The sequence below is a fragment of the Symphalangus syndactylus genome, chromosome 5, assembly GCF_028878055.3.
Source record: "Symphalangus syndactylus isolate Jambi chromosome 5, NHGRI_mSymSyn1-v2.1_pri, whole genome shotgun sequence".
NCBI classification, from domain to species: Eukaryota; Metazoa; Chordata; class Mammalia; order Primates; family Hylobatidae; genus Symphalangus; species Symphalangus syndactylus.
Genome location: NC_072427.2, coordinates 65,804,419 through 65,824,968, shown reverse-complemented (window position 1 = coordinate 65,824,968; position 20,550 = coordinate 65,804,419). Strand labels below are relative to the sequence as shown.

Below are 20,550 nucleotides of genomic sequence, written 5' to 3'. Positions count from 1 at the left end.
GCCCGGGCGACAGAGCGAGACTCTGTCTCAAAAAAAAAAAAAAAAAAAAAAAAAAGAAGAAGCCCAGGAGCCAGCCTGAGCCCAAGGGTGGTCTAGAGGGTGTGGGGACTGAGGAAATGGACTTGGAGAGTTGACCAGCAGCACCATGGGGCAAACTCAGCCCAGATGGGTAAATTTGCCACAAACTCCCTCCAAGGACACAAGCACATGGAAATAGAGAAAAATCTGTGTTGCTGAGTGTCGTGGCTCACCCCTATAATCCCAGGACTTTGGGAGGCTGAGGCAGGAGGATTGCTTGAGCCCAGGAGTTCAAGAACAACCTGGGAAACATAGGGTGACCCAGTCTCTACAAAAAAATTAAAAAGTTAGACAGGTGTGGTAGCATGCACCTGTGGTGCCACATACTGAGGAGGCTGAAGCAGGAGGATCACTTGAGCTTGGGAGGTCGAGGCTACAGTGAGCCGTGATCGTACAGCTGTACTCCAGCCTGGGTGACATGGCAAGACCCTGTCTCAACAAAGAAAATAAATAAAATGCATAAAATAAAGAAAAAGGAAGAGAAAAACCTATGGTGGCCCAATTTCCACTGAAAGCTCAGAAAGTGGGTAGTCAAGTTATTGTATTATTATTATTTTATCATATAACTATAATATATAATTATATATTAAGTTATATATAATATATAATTATTATTATCGGTATGTTGGTAAGCAAATGTTAAATATAAAATTCTTTTTCTTGAATTCTGTTTTTATTTGAAAGCTTTCTGACCTGCCCATCGCAGTCTCTGAGCTCATCCTAAGCAGCAGGCCTGATTTTGGGGGTCTTGGACTGGAGTATGCAGAAGAAACAGAAAAAGACCACAAGAGTGCATTCACTCACAAACAACCTCTCTCTGGATGGAGCCCTTGGAAGAACTTTTCCTCACCACTGGTGTTCTTTTGTTTTTGTTTTTAATTTTTTTGAGATGGAGTCTCGCTCTGTCTCCTAGGCTGGAGTGCAGTGGCGTGATCTTGGCTCACTGTAACCTCCACCTCCCATGTTCAAGCGATTCTCCTACATCAGCTGCCCGAGTAGCTGGGATTACAGGTGCATGCCACCATGCCCAGCTAATTTTTGTGTTTTTAGTAGAGACGGGGTTTCGCCATGTTGGCCAGGCTGCTCTTGAACTCCTGACTTCAGGTGATCTGCCTGCCTCAGCCTCCCAAAGTGCTGGGATTACAGACGTGAGCCACCATGCCTGGCTGTGGTGTTCTTTTGTTAATCCCTTATTTGGCAGCAGAATAATTGTGGTGGTAGGGTAGGGGGTTGGTTTCTTTTGGTTTATTCTTGTCCAGGTTTTGCTGTAGGCATCCCAGTATTTTCAGTAAATTTAAGATACGGGATTAACAAAAATACCTAATAAAACTTGACCACACTGGCCCGGTGCAGTGGCTCATGCCTGTAATCCCAGCACTTTAGGAGGCCCAGGCAGGTGGATCACCTGAGGTCAGGAGTTCGAGACCAGCCTGGTCAACATGGTGAAACCTCATCTCTACTAAAAATACAAAAAGTAGCTGGGTGTGGTGGTCCACGCCTGTAGTCCTAGCAACTTGGGAGGCTGAGGCAGGAGAATCTCTTGAACCAGTAGGCAGAGGTTGTAGTGAGCCAAGATCTTGCCACTGCACTCTGGCCTGGCCGACAGAGCCAGACTCTATCTTAAAAAAAAAAAACTTGACCACACCTGAGGGTGGACCTGTGGCTTGCTTGTTCATTCTGGAACAGACTGCCACTTACTAGTTTCTTTCATCTTGGGGCAGGTCCCCTATACTCACTGATAAAATGGGAATAGACACACACATGCGCGCGCGCGCACACACACACACACACACAGCCACACCTTCTCAGACACATCCCTCTCCTAAGCCATGTCACTTGGTTCTTATGAGACAGGGCAGACTGCAGCACTTTTACAAGTCTAAAGCCATATACAGCTGTGACGGACATTTTGGAGGCAAGATATTACTGCCATGATTCAATGTCAGGGCTATGGTTGAGTTTTTTAGTTTTTGGGTTTTTTTAACTAAACTATTTTTTTTTTGCCTTTTTTTTGCGGTGGGGGGGACAGGGGGTGCAGAATCTCACTCTGTCACACAGAGTGGAGTGCAGTGGCTCACTGCAGCCTCAACCTCACAGGCTCAGGTGATCCTCCCACCTCAGCCTCCTGAGTAGCTGGGACTATAGGTGCATGCCACCACACCCCATTAATTTTTTTTTTTTTTTTGAGACTGGGTTTTGCCATGTTGTCCAGGCTGGTCTTGAAATCCTGGGTTCAAGCAATCCTCCTGCCTTGGCCTCTCAAAGTGCTAAGATTGAAAGAATGAGCCACTAGGCCCGGCATGTCTCATTTAATTATTTATTTATATTGGTATAGACTTGTATATTTCCTGCCCCAGTCCTATAATCTGCTATTTCTCCATGGAGAATGTCAGAGCCAAGTTTTAATCCTAGCAAATGTGTGTCTAGCTGGAAGTTGGGGCAGAAGATCTGGCAGGCAGCAGGAATAAGACCCAGCCTACCCTTAGGAGGGGAGTTTCCCAGCAGTAGCAGCCAGAATTGCAAACTTCCCCAGCAAGTCCTTCTCTGAGAAACAGGTGACTCATCAGCTCGCTAAGTTGTCTCCTCCCTCCCCCTCTTGCTGACAAAACTGTCCCTAAACCAGCTCAGAGGGACCTAGGTTGGAAAGTGTCCCCACCCAAGCGGCCAGAAAATAATGACCTGTCTCAGGCCACGTCAGGGCTTTTACCTGTGCCCAAACAGACATCTCCCCCAATTTGTGTATTTACACCCCTCCTGCCTGCAGAAAGGATGAAACAGGATTACCCTCCAATTTACAGCTATAATTAAACTATTATTAAAACCCAGGTAAAAGGACAAGAGCACTGCAAAGAAGAGCGTGTGTGTGCGTGCGTGTGTGTGTGTGTGTGTGTGTGTGTGTAATAATTCTGTCCCAGACACCTGGGCTGGGGCAGCTTCCCTGGGATCCCTGAATCACAGATTGCTAGCACCAGAAGGGCTTTCAGAGATAAACATGCTTCACCTGTCATTTTATAGCACTGAGACAGATGAAGTGATTTGGTAGGCATCACACAGCTAGTGAGCTGAAGAACTGGGAACACTGAGAAAGGTCTCCTGATGTCCAGGTCTTTTAAAATGCCACTCCTTTTCCAGGAGAGCAAATACAACAGCTTTTGGGCTTTCTAGAGGAATACAAAGGCAGGACAACAGGTAAGGCCTCTTTCACTTGCTAGATGAATAAACTTATGTGGATGTGTCTGAGAAGTTTTTGAGACTTGGGGCTACAATTAGGGATTATTAGCATCCCCAGACATTCAGAGGTATGGCATGTAGGATGAAGACACTGGCGTTTAGAAGTGGTTACAGGGGCTCCTACGATTTCCCCATCCCCATAGTCGAGATTTTAATGATTAAGTCATCTTTCTAGCTGTTGTCCTCTCCTTTGGGCTCAAAAAGAGAAAACAAGAAATCTCAGCACTTTGGGAGGTCGAGGAGGGTGGATCATTTAAGCTTAGGAGTTCAAGACCAGCCCGGCCAACATGGTGAAACCCTGTCTCTACCAAAAATATAAAAATTAGCCGGGCATGGTGTCATGAACCTGTAGTCCCAGCTACTTGGGAGGCTGAGGCAGGAGAATCTCTTGAACCTGGGAGGTGAAGGTTGCAGTGAGCTGAGGTTGAATCTGTTGATCTGGGCCACAGAGCGAGACCCTGGCAAAAAGAAAAAGAAAAGAAAAATCAGGGAACCTGTGACTTTTTCTAAGAGATGTAAAGATCTGGTTTGGATTTATGGCTTTTTTTTTTAGACTGAGTCTCGCTCTATTGCCCAGGCTGGAGTGCAGTGGCACGATCTCGGCTCATTGCAACCTTTGCCTCCCAGGTTCAAGCAATTATTTTGCCTCAGCCTCCCAAGTAGCTGGGATTACAGGCGCCACCACCACGCCCGGCTAATTTTTGTATTTTTAGTAGAGATGGGATTTCACCATGTTGGCCAGGCTGGTCTCGAACTCCTGACCTCAAGTGATCCACCCACCTCAGCCTCCCAAGGTGCTGGAATTACAGGTGTGAGCCACCGCACCCGAACGGATTTATGGCTTTTATACTACCAGTTCTTAGAGAAATAGAATTATCTCTTTTAATATTCACTGCCCCACCCCCTCCCAACACTCTCCTTTCCCAAAACTCATGAATGGCTGACTCCCTGAAGGTGATGGTGTTTTCTGTGATCTTTGCATAGGCTGAGATGAAAGGGTCGGAGATCAGAGAAAGGATTCTGGGCCTGGTGTCACTTGGTGTGGTTGTAATAAAGAGACAAAATTAGCATCAGGCTACTCTTCACTTGCTCTCCAGGTGACCTTCCTAGGGCTACCTGGGAGATATTGTCTCAGTCTACAAACGCCTTCTAGGGCAAGGGCAGTGGGTGGCCCAGAACAGCATCTGCAGATAGGTAATTATTATGTGCTTTTGATGATGATGAAGATAATATTAGGTATTTGGAGATTTATAAAATATTCAAATGGGAAATTGTCCTTGAAGATCCTCCCCAGCTAGCTTCTCAGCACCCTGAGTTCCTTTAGCTGAGGGGAGTGAAAGTGTTCAAAGCTTGCCTTCAGGCTGAGTCTAGAGAAAGCTCTCCTCTGAAAAGGAGTACAGTACATTCCTGCCTGCTGTATTCACACTTGTGTTTCTCTGCCTGTCTCATGATCTGTATACAGCTGAGCCTTGAACAACATGGGTTTGAACTGTACAGGTCCATTTTAGGCAGAATATTTCAATAAAAGTTACACTGAGGGCCGTGTGTGGTGGGTCATGCCTTTAATCCCAGCACTTTGGGAGGCTGAGGCCTGAGGATCGCTTGAAGCCAGGAGTTGAAGACCAGCCTGGGCAAAAAAGCAAGACTGTCTCTACAAAAAAAAAAATTTTTTTAATGTAGCCTGGCCTGGGGGTGCATGCCTGTAATCCCAGTTACTTGGAAGGCTGGGGCGGGATTGCTTGAGGCCAGGAGTTCGGACACTGCAGTGAGCTATGCTCGCGTCATTACACTCCAGCCTGTGCAACAGATCAAGACCACGTCTCTAAAAATAAATAAAAGTTATACCAAGTGTGCCTGCCTTTCCTGCCTCCCCTTCCACCTTCTCCACCTCTGCCACCCCTGAGGCAGCAAGACCAACTCCTTTTCCTCCTCCTCAGCCTACCCAATTGGAGACCACAAGGGTGCAGATCTTTATGATGATTCTAACTTTCTGAGACAGGTCAGAAGAAAAAAGTTTGAAAATATGATAAGCCTCCTGGGCGTGGTGGCTCATACCTGTAATCCTAGCACTTTGGGAGGCCGAGGCAGGTTGATCACCTGAGGTCAAGAGTTCAAGACCAGCCGTGAGCCACCTTGCCCGGCCTTTTTTTTTTTTTTTTTTTTTGAGATGGCATCTTGCTGTGCCTCCCAGATTGGAGTACAGCGGCGCAATCTCGATCTCGGCTCACTCAAGCTTCGCCTCCCAGGTTCACGCCATTCACCTGCCTCAGCCTCGCGAGTAGCTGGGACTACAGGCGCCCACCACCATGCCCGGCTAATTTTCTGTATTTTTAGTAGAGATGGGTTTTCACTGTGTTAGCCAGGATGGTCTGGATCTCCCGACCTCATGATGTGATCTGCCCGCCTCGGCCTCCCAAAATGCTGGGATGACAGGTGTGAGCCACTGCGCCAGGCCTATTTTTTATTTATTTATTTATTTTTGAGACAAAGTGTGGCTCTGTTGCCCAGGCTGGAGTGCAATGGCATGATCTCAGCTCACCGCAACCTCTACCTCCCAGGTTCAAGCCATCCTCCCACCTCAGCCTCCGAGTAGCTGGGATTACAGATGCACACCACCATGCTTGGCTACTTTTTGTTTTTTGGGTTTTTTGTTTTTGTTTTTTAAGACAGAGTCTTACTCTGTCACCCAGGCTGGAGTGGAGTGGCCCAATCTTGGCTCACTGCAACCTCCACCTCCCAGGTCCAAGTGATTCTCCCGCCTCAACCTCCTGAGTACCTGGGATTACTGGCACCCGCCACCACACCTGGCTAATTTTTTGTATTTTTAGTAGAGACGGGGTTTCACGATGTTGGCCAGGCTGGTCTCGAACTCCTGACCTCAGGTGATCCATCCACCTCGGCCTCCCAAAGTGCTAGCATTACAGGCGTGAGCCACGGAGCCCGGCAACAGCAGCCTATTAATAGTTCAATTTTGGGGGAGTCAAAAGTTATATAGGGATTTTCGGCTAACTGCACAGGGTTTCTCGCCCATAATTCCCACGTTGTTCAGGGGTCAACAGGTTTTTTGTTTGTTTGTTTATTTTTAGGATCTGTCACACAGGCTGAAGTGCAATGGCACTATTATAGCTCACTGTAACCTTGAACTCCTGGGCTCAAGTGATCCTCCTGGCTGAGCCTCCCAGAACGCTGGGATTACAGGCATGAGCCACTGCTCCCAGCCTCAATATTTAAAAAAATAATTCTTTCATTAATAAAATTATCCCAACTTTTTAATACTCATGCAAACATATGCATAGAGTTTTTTCTTGTAAGTTGAACAAGGTTTAATTTGCACATTTGTTTAACCTGAACATACTGTATTATATGTTCTGCAACTTGCTTCTTCCTCCTAACAATAAATCATGGATGTCTGTCTCTTCTTGGTATTCTCATTTGATGATTCTTTGTCCTTGTACCTCCGTGACTCTTGGAGCTCCAGCTTTCTGCCTGCCTTTCCTCCTCTCGGGGTTTTCCTTCTCCTCGCCTGGCATTGCAGGGTGCTGGGCCGCGGGAGGTCTTCGCCGGTGGGTGGGGTCCGGGGCCGCCTGAGACATGTAGATGAAGTGGGTGGGGCCCTACACAAACCCGCTGGTAGCGCTGGGCCGACGCGCCCAGCCTGGACCCACTCAGTCAGAGGCAGCCAGCGGGACCTGCTTCACCGAGCGCAGCGAAGCCGAGTCCCGGGCTGGCCCCTCTGCTGCCCCCGGAGCGGGCCATGCCGCCGCGGGAGCTGAGCGAGGCCGAGCCGCCCCCGCTCCGGGCCCCGACCCCTCCCCCGCGGCGGCGTAGCGCGCCCCCAGAGCTGGGCATCAAGTGCGTGCTGGTGGGCGACGGCGCCGTGGGCAAGAGCAGCCTCATCGTCAGCTACACCTGCAATGGGTACCCCGCGCGCTACCGGCCCACTGCGCTGGACACCTTCTCTGGTACGTACATTCAATCGCCCGGGCGGCCGCGTGGCTGCGGCGGGGCTGTGCACCGGAGAGCTGGGGCTGGCGTCGCGGCGGGAGGGCGCAGAGGACCCCGGGGAGGAGACGGGAGCAGGCCCCGAGGTGGCGCTGGTGCGGCCCAGGACGCCCTTCCTAACTCAGGCTCTCCCCGCCCCGCCCCTGCAGTGCAAGTCCTGGTGGATGGAGCCCCCGTCCGCATTGAGCTCTGGGACACAGCGGGACAGGTGAGAAGCTGGGCGCGGCCTCTACTGGCCTGCGGGTAGGTGGGCTGGAGGCTGGGAGGACCCCACATGGAGCAAGAATGGAGAAAGCCTTGGGCTCTTGGAGTCTCAGGTTTCCAGCCCCGGGTGAGAAATGGATTCCACGTGGCGGGGGGCTAATCCTTACCACCTGGCCTTCCCACCCCAGGAGGATTTTGACCGACTTCGTTCCCTTTGCTACCCGGATACCGATGTCTTCCTGGCGTGCTTCAGCGTGGTGCAGCCCAGCTCCTTTCAAAACATCACAGAGAAATGGCTGCCCGAGATCCGCACGCACAACCCCCAGGCGCCTGTGCTGCTGGTGGGCACTCAGGCCGACCTGAGGGACGATGTCAACGTACTGATTCAGCTGGACCAGGGGGGCCGGGAGGGCCCCGTGCCCCAACCCCAGGCTCAGGGTCTGGCCGAGAAGATCCGAGCCTGCTGCTACCTTGAGTGCTCAGCCTTGACACAGAAGAACTTGAAGGAAGTATTTGACTCGGCCATTCTCAGTGCCATTGAGCACAAAGCCCGGCTGGAGAAGAAACTGAATGCCAAAGGTGTGCGCACCCTCTCCCGCTGCCGCTGGAAGAAGTTCTTCTGCTTCGTTTGAGCTGCTATGGCTGCATAGCAAGTAGTAGGCAGGAGGCCAGAGACTTCTGAGACCTGGGGCACCCGGGCCTTTGCGGCAGCTACTGGCAGGGCCTGGCCACCTCATAGGACTCAGTTCCCTTCCGAACACTCGGGGGACATGGGCCTCTAACTGCCCACTCTGATATGCCTGGGTGAGCCTAGGAGGGAAGGCTCTGATTTGGATTTCTCCAGTCAAAGCTCACAGAAAAAACCTGGCACTTTGATTTTCATGGGATGGTCCTAACAGGGTCAGTCACCTCCGAGCATTTTGGGATCCAGTTCCCAGTTTCTTGTCCTGGGCCCTCAGGTCAGCCTGGCTGAATTAGGACCCTTCCTTGGCACACGGGTGAGAAAGAGCTTGGGGAACGCTTGGCATTATGGAGGGCTGGAAGGGGTTCAACCCCGATTTGGAGAGAAGTTTGGGATGGAGTGGGCGAGAGATTGAGAGAGTGAGCAGGAAAAGAGGCTTTGGAGCCTGGGACTGATGGTGGATAAGGGCTGGGCCTGGAAGGAAGATGACGAGGAGGAGGAGAGAGGGAAGTAGGGTGGATGAGGAGCGGGCTGACACCTGGGCTGCCCTCAATCCCCAAGGCTAGGGAGGGCGGGGCTGGCCCCCGGGAAGAACTGGGTCTCTGGGCTCCCTAGGCACTGCCCAAACTGGCTGGGCCAGGAGTGGGGCAGGAAGTGAGAGTCAAGGCCCAGCAAAAGGAGGGGGAGGAGCTGCAAATTAGAGCCTGAAGGAGGACCAGGTTGGGGGTCATCCGTTTCCTCAAGGTCACACAGCCTAGAAGCTAGAGCAGTGCAGAGTCTGCAAATAAAACCTTAAGTCTGTGAAGCCGTGCGTTGCCTCTGTCATTTCCTGGAGCCCACTGCTCCCTCATAACCCTTCTCAAGGCCTAACTGCCTGGCTAGAGACAGATTGGGGACCAAAGGACTGAGGCTAGATTGAAGGGTGGGGGCTGGGCTGGGGGTGGGGGCAGTGTGATGGGAACTGGACTGTGGGGGTAGGTGTGGAGCTCCCCGCTTGGGGCTCAGCTGGTTCCCAGTAGACCTAGCGTGGGAAGCTGCCTGGAAACGGGTTTCCCCAGGTGTCAGCGCCAGAGCTGGTTTCCCATGACCTCACCTGGTGGGTGGAGCCCCTCCCCTCCACCCCTCCTTTCTAGAGCACCATGCTCAGCACTGGAGCTCGAGGTCAGTCCCCAGCCTTCTAACTTTTCTGCTCCGTTCCTTCTGGCAGTTCACAGGGCCCAGGGGCTCAGGTTAGGGGACCATCCCGCCTCCGAACTCCATTCACAGCCTGAACATAAAGGGAACCCATACAGCCTAAACCTCAATCACTGGCCAAAGTTCTTAGACTTGGGTTGGGCCCAGTCTTCAGCCTTGGCACCTAAGGACCTAGTAAAGGTCAGGGTGCTGCTTGCGAACAATTTAAATAGAGGTTTATCCCCAAGTATCCTGTGCAAGAGCGGGTTCATTGGGAGAGGACTTGGAGAGGAGCAGGGATCTGGAGAACATTCCCTCATGTTGGAGCTTGAAGGGACTTTGAAGGACACCCAGGGAGAAAATGAAACAAAACAAAAACTTACTTTACTATAAGAAGACTGAGGGCCAGACAGAAAAGGTAATAGCTTAAATGATATGTATCACCCAGTGACTGTAAGAGCACTTTGCAAACTCTAGAGTTGGGTACAGGAGTATGTGTTACTCTGGGAGAGGAATTTCTTTCTTTTTTTTTTCTTTTGAGGTGGAGTCTCGCTCTGTCACCCAGGCTGGAGTGCAGTGGCGCGATCTCGGCTCAGTGCAACATCTGCCTCTCGGGTTCAAGCGAGTCTCCTCCTTCAGCCTCCTGAGTAGCTGGGATTACAGGTGTGCACCACCACGCCTGGCTCATTTTTGTATTTTTAGTAGAGGTGGGGTTTCACTATGTTGGTCAGGCTGGTCTCGAACTCCTGACCTCGTGATCTGCCTGCCTTGGCCTCCCAAAGTTCTGGGATTACAGGCGTGAGCCACTGGGCCCAGCTGGGAGAGGAATTTCTAAGGCATACCTGGCACACCTGCTAGGCAGCTGCTGGGTCAAGTGAGCACTCATGCCCTGGCCCAGCCCACCTCTGGGCCCATCTCCCTCTGCAGGAAGCTACAGCTGTGTGTGGTGTGTGTGTGTCTGTCTGTCTGTCTGTCTCTGTCTGTGTCTGTGTGTGTGAAAGAGCATGGCTGAGGGACAGAAATCCCAGCCAAATGAAATTTCAGATAATCCCCAAGTTTAGTTTTAGCCAAGACTGTCCACTTCCTGCCCCACCAGGGCCTGTCCCCAGAGCTCCAGTCACCTGGAGCTCCTTCTGTTCCCTTTACCCTTCAGGTGGAGGTGCTGAGGGTCTCACACCCCAGCGGCAAGGCCTATTGTCACCTCAACCCAGCCTGACACACTCCGCTCTGGGGCAGAAACCTGGGTTCCAGTTCAGACTCTGACACCAACCATGACCTTAGGCAAATCATTTTCCCTTCTCTATGCTTCAGTCTTCGTTTGAAAAATGAAGGACTCAGGACTCAGACTGGTTTTGAGGTTCTTAAACTTGTTCTGAGGGGCCTTGGAGGTGCCTTGGGGTGGGGATCATCCCCCACAAGGGGGTTATCCTTGTACCCGCCCCCACCTCCAACTTCTTCCCTAATTCTCTCTTGTGGTACCAGTATATCCATGTCACGCAAATTGAAACCTCGGTCACCATGCCTCCTCTGTTGCTGTGTCTCCAAGTCTGGTCAAGACCTCTGTCACCCACACCCCAAGGTCCCTGCCACTGCAGCTCCACACTCCAATCTGTCCCGTGCTGCTGTGTTCACTCTGGCATCCCCCAGCTCAAGGCTCAAGACTGTTACTAGCTCTCACTGTTGATGATGAACTTCTAGCTCCTCATTTCAGCATTCAAGGCCCTCTCAAATCTGACAGCACCCTGGACCAGGCCAGCTCGCTCCGGTGATCCCCAGCTATCTCCGACTTCCTGACTCCCAGTCTTGGCTTGTGCCAGATCCCCTAGTTTGGAAAGTGCTCCCTGTCACCTCCCAGATGCCCCGTTTCTCCTCATGATAACCAGCTTTCAATACCTCCCTCCTCCAGAACAGACGCTTACCTGTATCAGTGTCTTCACTGCTCCCTTGGCACACTGAGGACACTGGGTGTTCTGTCAATGACTCAGCCTGCATCTTCCCAGCTAAATGAAGAGAGAGAGAGCCACATTTAAGTCCCTTTTGCTTCCACAAGGTCTGGGGCTCAGGCAATTTTTGCTGCTGACCCTGAAATGCTTAGGAATAAAAAGCCAGCCAGTGAGCCCTGGAGAGGCTGGGAGGATTAAATTCAGCTCCAGATTTGGAGACTGAAGACTGAGGCCTAATGTCACCGGCTTGCTGGAAAGGACCTCTAAGGCTCTGGCCCCAAGCCTGTGCAGGACAAGAGGGATTCACTTCTGTTTCCGAATCCACTGGTTCTCTTTGGTTCTGTTTCTTTCTCTAGAATATGGTATCTACTTTTCTGGGGTAGTTTTTTTGTTTTTATCTCTCTGTTTATTTCCTTGGCCTCTTTTCCCTTTTCTCTGCTCTTTTAAATTATATTTAAAGGAATATTTATTATATGAATTGGATAAAATTATATGTTTCTTACATACACATTCTTACATATGTCCTTATCAATGTAAATTGCTTTTAACGTCTGTGTAACCTAGTTGATTTTTTCAATTTTTTCTTTTCTTTTTTTGTTTTTGGAGACGGAGTCTCGCTCTGTCACCCAGGCTGGAGTGCAGTGGCGCAATCTCGGCTCACTGCAAGCTCTGCCTCCCGGGTTCACGCCATTCTCCTGCCTCAGCCTCCCGAGTAGCTGGGACTACAGGCGCCCGCCACCACGCCCGGCTAATTTTTTTTTTTGTATTTTTAGTAGAGACGGAGTTTCACCGTGGTCTAGATCTCCTGACCTCGTGATCCACCCGCCTCGGCCTCCCAAAGTGCTGGGATTACAAGCATGAGCCACCGTGCCCGGCCCTTTTTTTTTTTTTTTTTGAGATGGAGTCTCACTCTGTGGCCCAGGCTGGAGTGCAGTGGCGAGATCTCGGCTCACTGCAAGCTCCACCTCCTGGGTTCAGGCCATTCTCCTGCCTCAGCCTCCCGAGTAGCTGGGACTACAGGTGCCTGCCACCACGCCTGGCTAATTTTTTGTATTTTTGGTAGAGATGGGGTTTCACCATGTTAGCCAGGATGGTCTTGATCTCCCGATCTCGTGATCTGCCCACCTCAGCCTCCCGAAGTGCTGGGATTACAGGTGTGAGCCACTGCACCCAGCTCTCTTTTTTTTTTTTTTTTTTTTTTTTGAGATGGAGTCTCACTCTGTCACCCAGGCTGGAGTACAGTGGCACAATCTTGGCTCATTGCAGCCTCTGCCTCCTGGGTTCAAACGATTCTCCTGCCTCAGCCTCCCAAGTACATCAGATTACAGACATCCACCACCACATCCAGCCAATTTTTTTTTTTTTTTTGAGACAGAGTCTCACTCTGTCGCCCAGGCTGGAGTGCAGTGGCATGATCTCGGCTCACTGCAACCTCTGCCTCCCAGGTTCAAGTGAGTCTGCTACCTCAGCCTCCCAAGTAGCTGGGATTACAGGCGTGCACCACTAGGACCAGCTCATTTTTGTATTTTTAGTAGAGACGGAGTTTCACCATGTTGGCCAGGATGATCTTGAACTCCTGACCTCAAGTGATCTGCCCACTTCACCTTCCCAAAGTGCTGGGATTACAGGTGTGAGCAATGGCGCCCAGCCATTTTCCATTTTTTTGAGTCAGGGTCTTGCACTGTCACCCAGGCTAGAGTGCAGTGGTGTGATCATGGCTCACTGCAGCCTTGAACTCCTAGGCTTAAGCAATGCTTCTGTCTCAGTCTCCCAAGTAGCTAGAAGTATAGACGTGCACTACCATTAGGTACACACCTAATTCAACAATTTTTTTTTTGTAGGGATGGGGTGTAGTTATGTTGTTCAGATTAGTCTCGAATTCCTGAGCTTAGGTGATCCTTCTGCCTTGGCCTCCCAAATTGCTGGGATTACGGGTGTGAGCCACCTCACCTGGCTAGATTTTTTTTAAAATAATGTCTTTTTTTCCATAATAAATACTTATAAAAATTAGAAAATCCAAAGATTTAGAAGATTAAAAATCTTAAAAAGTATTCTAGGCTGGGTGTGGTGGCTCATGCCTGTAATCCCAGCACTTTGGGAGGCTGAGGCAGCCAGATCACGAGGTCAGGAGATTGAGACCAGCCTGGCCAACATGATGAAACCTCGTCTTTACTAAAAATACAAAAATTAGCTGGGCATGGTGGCGTATGCCTGTTATCCCAGCTACTTGGGAGGCTGAGGCAGGAGAATCGCTTGAACCCAGGAGGCGGAGGTTGCAGTGAGCCGAGGTCACGCCACTGCACTCCAGCCTGGCGACAGAGCAAGACGGTCTGAAAAAAAAAGAAAGTATTCTAAAGTCTTAACTCCCAAAGACAATCAATAATAATATTTGGGTATAATTCCTTCCAATCTTTTCTTCTATGCATCTTTTTTTTTTTTTTTTTGAGACAGCGTCTTGCTCTGTCACCCAGGCTGGTGTGCAATGGCGCGATCTCAGCTCACTGCAACCTCTGCCTCCCTGGTTCAAGTGATTCTCCTGCCTCAGCCTCTTGAGTAGCTGGGACTACAGGCATGCGCCACCATGTCCAGCTAATTTTTGTATTTTTAGTAGAGACGGGGATTCACCATGTTGGGCAGACTGGTCTCGAACTCCTGACCTCAGGTGATCCACCCATCTCGGCCTCCCAAAGCGCTGGGTTTACAGGTGTGGGCCACCACTCCTAGCCCTATGCATATTTCTTTACACACTTCTTGTGATTATGCTGTATAGACAATTTTCTTTAATTTAGAAACTTAACTGTCTTTTCATGTTATAAACTCTGACCATGAGGCTGTAACTGTATGTGTATGTTTCCTTACTGTTCCACTCTGACCTGAATACCTTTAAGTAGATCCCCATCTGGGGGCATGTAGGTTATTTACCTTTAAGCTTTTTTTTCTCTATTATAGATGACACTACATCTACAATTGATTGTTTTATCCACCATGGCTCATTGACTATCTACAGAAAAAAAGTTCTCCATCTTTGGCTTGGAGATTGGGTCTCCATATAATCTTGAGTGCAATCGATGAGGACGTTTGGGTTTCTATGTCTATGACTCTGTGTGGGGGTCTCTTTCTGTTGGAACATGAGTAGCAGATTGTGGGGTGTTCAATAAATACCAAATGCTGACAAGGTATGTATATATTTGTGTTCATGTACCTTTCCCTGTGTCCCTGGTTTTGCTCTTGTATATTTAAAGTGGGTGTTGTCTTTGTGCAAAAACTCTAAATACAGAAATTCCATATATGTGCAAGTCTGTGTATCTATGTCTATAAATACAGTGTGTACCTTTGCGCAAGATGTGTATATGCCTGTGTATCCATGTCACACGTGTCATTAGAAATGTGTATTATAAGGCCAAGCATGGTGGCTTACGCCTGTAATCCCAGCACTTCGGGAGTCTGAGGTGGGTGGATCACCTGAGGTCAGGAGTTCGAGACCAGCCTGACCAATATAGTGAAACCCCGTCTCTACTAAAAATACAAAAATTAGCTGAGCGTGGCGGCACATGCCTGTAATCCCAGCTACTTGGGAGGCTGAGGCAGGAGAATCACTTGAACCCAGGAGGCGGAGGTTGCAGTGAGTCAAGATTTCGCCACTGCACTGCAGCCTAGGCGATAGAGCAAGACTCCGTCTCAAAAAAAAAAAATGGTATATTATACAGAACCTTATATGTGTATCTATGCCTGTGTGTATACAGCTAGGCTGGACCTCGTTTCTTGGGGCAGTGTGTCTGCATCTGCGTGTACCTATGCTCATCTCTGTGTGGATCTCTATGTGCATGTTTGTGCTGGGTGTGCACGCTGGGACTGGGCTGGTGTGAGTGTGACTGTGTGCACACCTGAAGGAGCTGTGGCCTTGCTTTCTCCCTGGGAGCAGAGTCGTGCCCAGGGCAGAGGTGACGCACCCTGCCTGAGCTCCCCATTCTCCTGGGAACGAGCTACAGAGAGTGAGACCGAGAGCAGACTGCGTCAGGAGCACCAGCCCCTTCTGTAACCAGCCCAGGCCTCAGGCAGTAACTGCGGTTCTCACAGGTCAGACCTGCCCACTGTGTCTCAGCTGCCAGGAAACCCTGTTCCCAGCACTCTCCTTGGGCCTGGGCCAGATCCCCAGTGAACAGAACCCAGCAGAGGGGCCACATTAGTCACCCTGTGGCAACAGCAGGGAGTAACTTCCTGGACCTGGGCACCACTGCCTCTGTATGCAGTAATGCGGAGGCTGCCTCCCATCCTCCACTCTAATACATCCTTACAACTGAACTCCAAGATGGCCCAGACAGCAGCTTTTTTTTTCTTTTTCTTTTTCTTTTTTTTTTTTTTTGAGACGAAGTCTCACTCTGTTGCCCAGGCTGGAGTGCAATGGTGTGATCTCGGCTCACTGCAACCTCTGTCCTCCGGGTTCAAGCAATTCTCCTGCCTCATCTTCCTGAGTAGCTGGGATTACAGGCATGTGTCACCACACCTGGCTAATTTTTGTATTTTTAGTAGAGATGGGGTTTTGCCATGTTGGCCAGGCTGGTCTCGAACTCTTGACCTCAGGTGATCCACCCACCTCGGCCTCCCAAAGTGCAGGGATTACAGATGTGAGCCACTGCTCCCGGACCTTTTGTTTTGAGACAGGGTCTCACTCTGATGTACAGGCTGGAGTGCAGTGGTGATTACAGCTCACTGCAGCCTTGACTTCCTGAGCTCAGGGGATTCTCTCACCTCATCCTCCCGAGTAGCTGGGACTACACCATGCCCAGTTAATTTTTGTAGTTTTTGTAGAGATGGGGTTTCACTATGTTGTCTGGGCTGGTCTTGAACTCCTGAATTATAAGTGTGAGCCACCGTGCCCGGCCCGGATGGCTTTTATTAGCACCAGTTTTCAGATGAGGGGATAAACCGAGCATCATGACCAAGGTTAAGGCAGAGCTGGGCCTTGGTCCCAGGTTTCCAGACACTGGGTCTAGGCCTCTTCCCGGCGTTCCATATGGGGGTTCTGCTCCCCAGAAATGGTTCCCTTAGAGGGCAACAGTGGGAGGCATGATTTCTGGGATTCACTAGGTTGTCCTAGGCTGGGGAGTGAGGGAGCAGGAGGCAGGACAGGTGTCGGAACTGAACAGGCCTGCCCTCTTACTGGAATGTTCTCAAGACTTTCTCCATGAGCAGAGGCTTAAAGTGTTGGTCCCATAACTGGGATGACCATGGAATTCACTGTCACACTCAATGATTTTGTGACGGAACAGGAGCTCTATTAATAACCTAGGTTATGGTCACCCTACCTGTAACCCCTCTGGAAGGGAGACAGTCATTGTTACGAGCTCCATGATCTCCTTGACCCTCACCTGCGCCAATGTCCCTCTCCTCACCTGGTATCCCGACAAGTTCCTGACTTCTTGGCAGTGAGGGGCAGCAGGGGCATCTTTGGGTCCCGGGTGGGCATAAGGCTTTCTTGGGGCAACTTGGAGCTGGCAGGAAAGCAGCACAGACCCCACCCAGGGACACCTGGGACACCTGCCACATGATCACTCCCTCCCTCAGACCTGTATTCTCTGTGGCTGTGTTCCACTGCTTCTGCCTGTCTTCCCTCAGAGCCCCGCACCAGCAAGCAGAGCCTGTCCCTATAGGTCTCTCCCCAGGGGTGGTGAGATCCCTCTCCTTGTGAAACAGTGGACCCTCGATTCCTGGGACTGTGTACATTTCTCTACCTCCGCTCCCCTCGCCTCCCCCGGCAAGCAGGCCATGAGCTCTGGTGACCACCCTCTCACCCACAGGGCCTTGGAGACTCAGCCTCCTGTTCCAGCCCCATCCCGACTCACTGGATGGCTTTGGCAAATTATCACCTTCATCCTCTTCAGAGTTTCTCCTGGTTGTGAAGTGGGGCTGATATTCTCTGCCCCTCCCTGGCTCCCAGCAGACCTGCAGGGATAAGCAAGATAATAGCCGGGAACTAATGTGGAGGGAGCTATCAAGGGCCAAGTAAGAGGTATCAGTGCTGGCCCGTGTTTACATGGGTGTGGACCTTTGGTTCCCAGCCTCCTGGGGCTCAGGACCAGCCCTGACAGCTTCTTGGCTTGTGGCTCCTTTGTCCCACTTCCAGAAAAAGGACAGAAACCGAAGCTAAGAGCCTGGTGTCTGGAGCAGATGAGACTTGCAGAGCCACAGGGTTTGAGGCTCTGGAACGTTGACCTCCCGGCCTGGCTATGTCCCCAGCCACTGGCTGTGTGACCTTGGGCCAGTCACTGCCCCTCTCTGGGCCTCAACCTCTCAGCTCTGACAGCCTCCATCAGCCCTACACTCAGGGGGCACTCCTAGAGGCTGTAATTGGAGGCCATGGTTTGGAGACAGAAAGGATCTTGTTATCTAGTCCAGCTCCTTCATTCTTCATAGACTAAGTAAAGAAAAAAGGGGCCCATGGTTAGACCACAGATTAACTCCATGGTCAGCCTGGTTAACCCAAGGTCGTAAACTAGTTGCAAAGGGGATCAGGTGGACCGTGTGCGGTGGCTCACGCCTGTAATCCCAGCACTTTGGAGGGCCGAGGCTGGCGGATCACGAGGTCAGGAGATCGAGACCATCCTGGCTGACACGGTGAAACCCCGTCTCTACTAAAAAAATAAAATAAATAAAAAATAGCCGGGCATGATGGCAGGTGCCTGTAGTCCCAGCTACTCGGGAGGCTGAGGCAGGAGAATGGTGTGAACCTGGCAGGTGGGGCTTGCAGTGAGCCGAGTTCGCACCACTGCACGCCAGCCTGGGCAACAGAGCAAGACTCCATCTCAAAAAAAAAAAAAAAAAAAAAAACAAATAAATAAATAAATAAACTTCTTTCTACTTTATATCCATGTTATTTCACAATTTATAGACTCTTTTAAGCTGTCTTTAGTTCTTCCCCCATAAGGCAAGACATAAGCAAACAAAGGCTAAATAACCGATGACAAAATTAATAAAACCAGTCTCCATCTGGTGCTGGGTGGCCCCTCACCTTCTGCCTGGTTCCCCTGAAACTGCCCCTCCTCTGCTCATCCCTGTTTCTGTTGGTGGCATTGCCACCAGAGTCTGGAATGGCTCCCTTCCCCCGGTCTCCAGAAGCTCTGTCTTCTTCTCCCTCCCTGTTGTCTCTCCCACATCTCAGAGCTTCATGTTTTGGTGATTTCTTTCTTTCTTAAATATAGCTGAGGCCAGGGGCAGTTGCTCAAGTCTGTAATCCCAGCACTTTGGGAGGCCGAGGTAGGTGGATCACCTGAGGTCAGGAGTTGGAGACCAGCCTGGCCAACACGGCGAAACCCCGTCTCTACTAAAAATACAAAAATTAGCCGGGCGTGGTGGTGGGTGCCTGTAGTCCCAGCTGCTCAGGAGGCTGAGGCTGGAAAATCACTTGAACCCGGGAGGTGGCGGTTGCAGTGAGCCAAGATCACACCACTGCACTCTAGCCTGGGCAACAAGAGCAAGACTCCGAACCGCCCTCAACCAAAAAAAAATTATATATATACACACATATATATACGTATATATATACACACACATACATACGTATATATATACACACACATACATACGTATATATATACACACACATACATACGTATATATATATACACATATACATATACATATATGTATCTGAATACTTTTTCTTATTACGAAAGCAATAGATATTCATTGTAGAAAATTTAGAAAGTGCAAGGCCGGGCGCGGTAGCTCACGCCTGTAATCCTAGCACTTTGGGAAGCCGAGGCGGGTGGATCACAAGGTCAGGAGTTTAAGACCAGCCTGGCCAAGATAGTGAAACCCCGTCTCTACTAAAAATACAAAAAAATTAGCCGGGCATGGTGGTGGGTACCTGTAATCCCAGCCACTCAGGAGGCTGAGGCAGAGAATTGCTTGAACCCGGGAGGTGGAGGTTGCAGTGAGCCGAGATCGCACCACTGCACTCCAGCCTGGGCGACAGAGTGAGACTCGTCTCAAAAAAAAAAAAAGGAAAAAATTTAGAAAATGTAAGTTGACAAAAAACACAAAAACCATCTGTAATTCTATCAATGAGAGATAATACTACGGTCATTTGGGTTAATACCCTTTTTTAGGTTTTTTTTTTTTTTCCTAAACATGTAGCCTTGAAAAAACCACAACAAAAAACTCCACTACAAGCGGTGTCTTTATTTCTTCCACAGTCTGTTTTCTTAGTCTCCCTGGTTCTGGGCTCCTCTGATGCAACCCCGGGGAGCCACTGCAGGTGGGGAAGGAGAGGCAAGCCCTCAGAGAGCCTGTGGGAAGGCTTAGGAAACCCCCGGGCTTCCGGGTTTAGGGCTTCCAGGTGGAGCTATAGACAACAATCTCTCCCCGGGGGAGCTTAAAAGTACCTTCTCAGGCTTTAGTCCTGCTATGGTTGGGTGGGGAAGGGAGTGGTCTTGTGCAATAGGGCAAACCACTCCTCATTCAGGGCTGTTTATTTTAGTGGGCAGGGATGGGTTTGGGAGAAACAACCCAGTTTTTGTGAGTGTTTACCTGAACTGTTGGGACCAATAAATTTTGGAGACAACTACCCAATATAGGGAAGGCAAGATGGGTTGTAAGGCACAAGATGCTGGGGGTTCTAGGCTGGGTGTGGTGGCTCACGCCTGTAATCCTAGCACTTTGGGAGGCCGAGGCAGGCGGATGACCTGACATCGGGAGTTCGAGACCAGCCTGACCAACATTGATAAACCCCATCTCTACTAAAAAATACAAAAATTATCTGGGCGTGGTGGCACATGCCTGTAATTCCAGCTACTCTGGAGGCTGAGGCAGGAGAACTGCTAGAACCCGGTAGGCCGAGGTTACGGTAACCTAGATTGCGCCATTGCACTCCAACCTGAGCAACAAAAGCGAAACTCTGTCTCAAAAAAAAAAAAAAAAAAAAAAAGATGCTGGGGGTTCCAGAGGCGAATGCCTAGAAGTCCCAGGCAAGCACCTAATGCTGGGTGGGGTGGGGGAGGACTGTGAATGGGTTAGTGCCTGCCCAGCTAAAGAGGACCCTGAACTCCGTGCCTGGATTGCTAGGTCCCCCGAGTTCTCACAAGAAGCTAGCAATATGGATTTTTTTTTCAATGAAGACTTCTGACTCTTTAAATGTTGGCAACTAAATTAAAGAAACTAAACGACTGTTTGAGTCAAAGCATGATTGTAGGCTGCCAGTGTGCAACCTTTGACTAGCCTTCACCAGAGATCTGCTAT

The 20,550-nt window shown here is 50.2% G+C and overlaps 1 protein-coding gene across 1 annotated transcript; it reads left to right on the top strand.

Annotated features, from left to right (window-relative positions):
- Positions 1 to 6,909: 6,909 nt before the first annotated feature.
- RHOV (ras homolog family member V) lies at positions 6,910 to 9,002 on the top strand. Its single transcript, XM_055278795.2, has 3 exons — positions 6,910 to 7,271; positions 7,461 to 7,519; positions 7,704 to 9,002. The coding sequence occupies exons 1-3, from the start codon at positions 7,064 to 7,066 to the stop codon at positions 8,145 to 8,147; spliced, it is 711 nt and encodes a 236-aa protein (XP_055134770.1). The 5' UTR covers positions 6,910 to 7,063; the 3' UTR covers positions 8,148 to 9,002.
- Positions 9,003 to 20,550: the final 11,548 nt, after the last annotated feature.

Bases quoted from the DNA above. Each gene is read 5' to 3' on its own strand.
- RHOV (XM_055278795.2), top strand. From the start codon at position 7,064: ATGCCGCCGCGGGAGCTGAGCGAGGCCGAGCCGCCCCCGCTCCGGGCC. The intron at 7,272-7,460 runs GTACGTACATTC...CCGCCCCTGCAG, and splicing joins TGCGCTGGACACCTTCTCTG to TGCAAGTCCTGGTGGATGGA. The intron at 7,520-7,703 runs GTGAGAAGCTGG...TTCCCACCCCAG, and splicing joins TCTGGGACACAGCGGGACAG to GAGGATTTTGACCGACTTCG.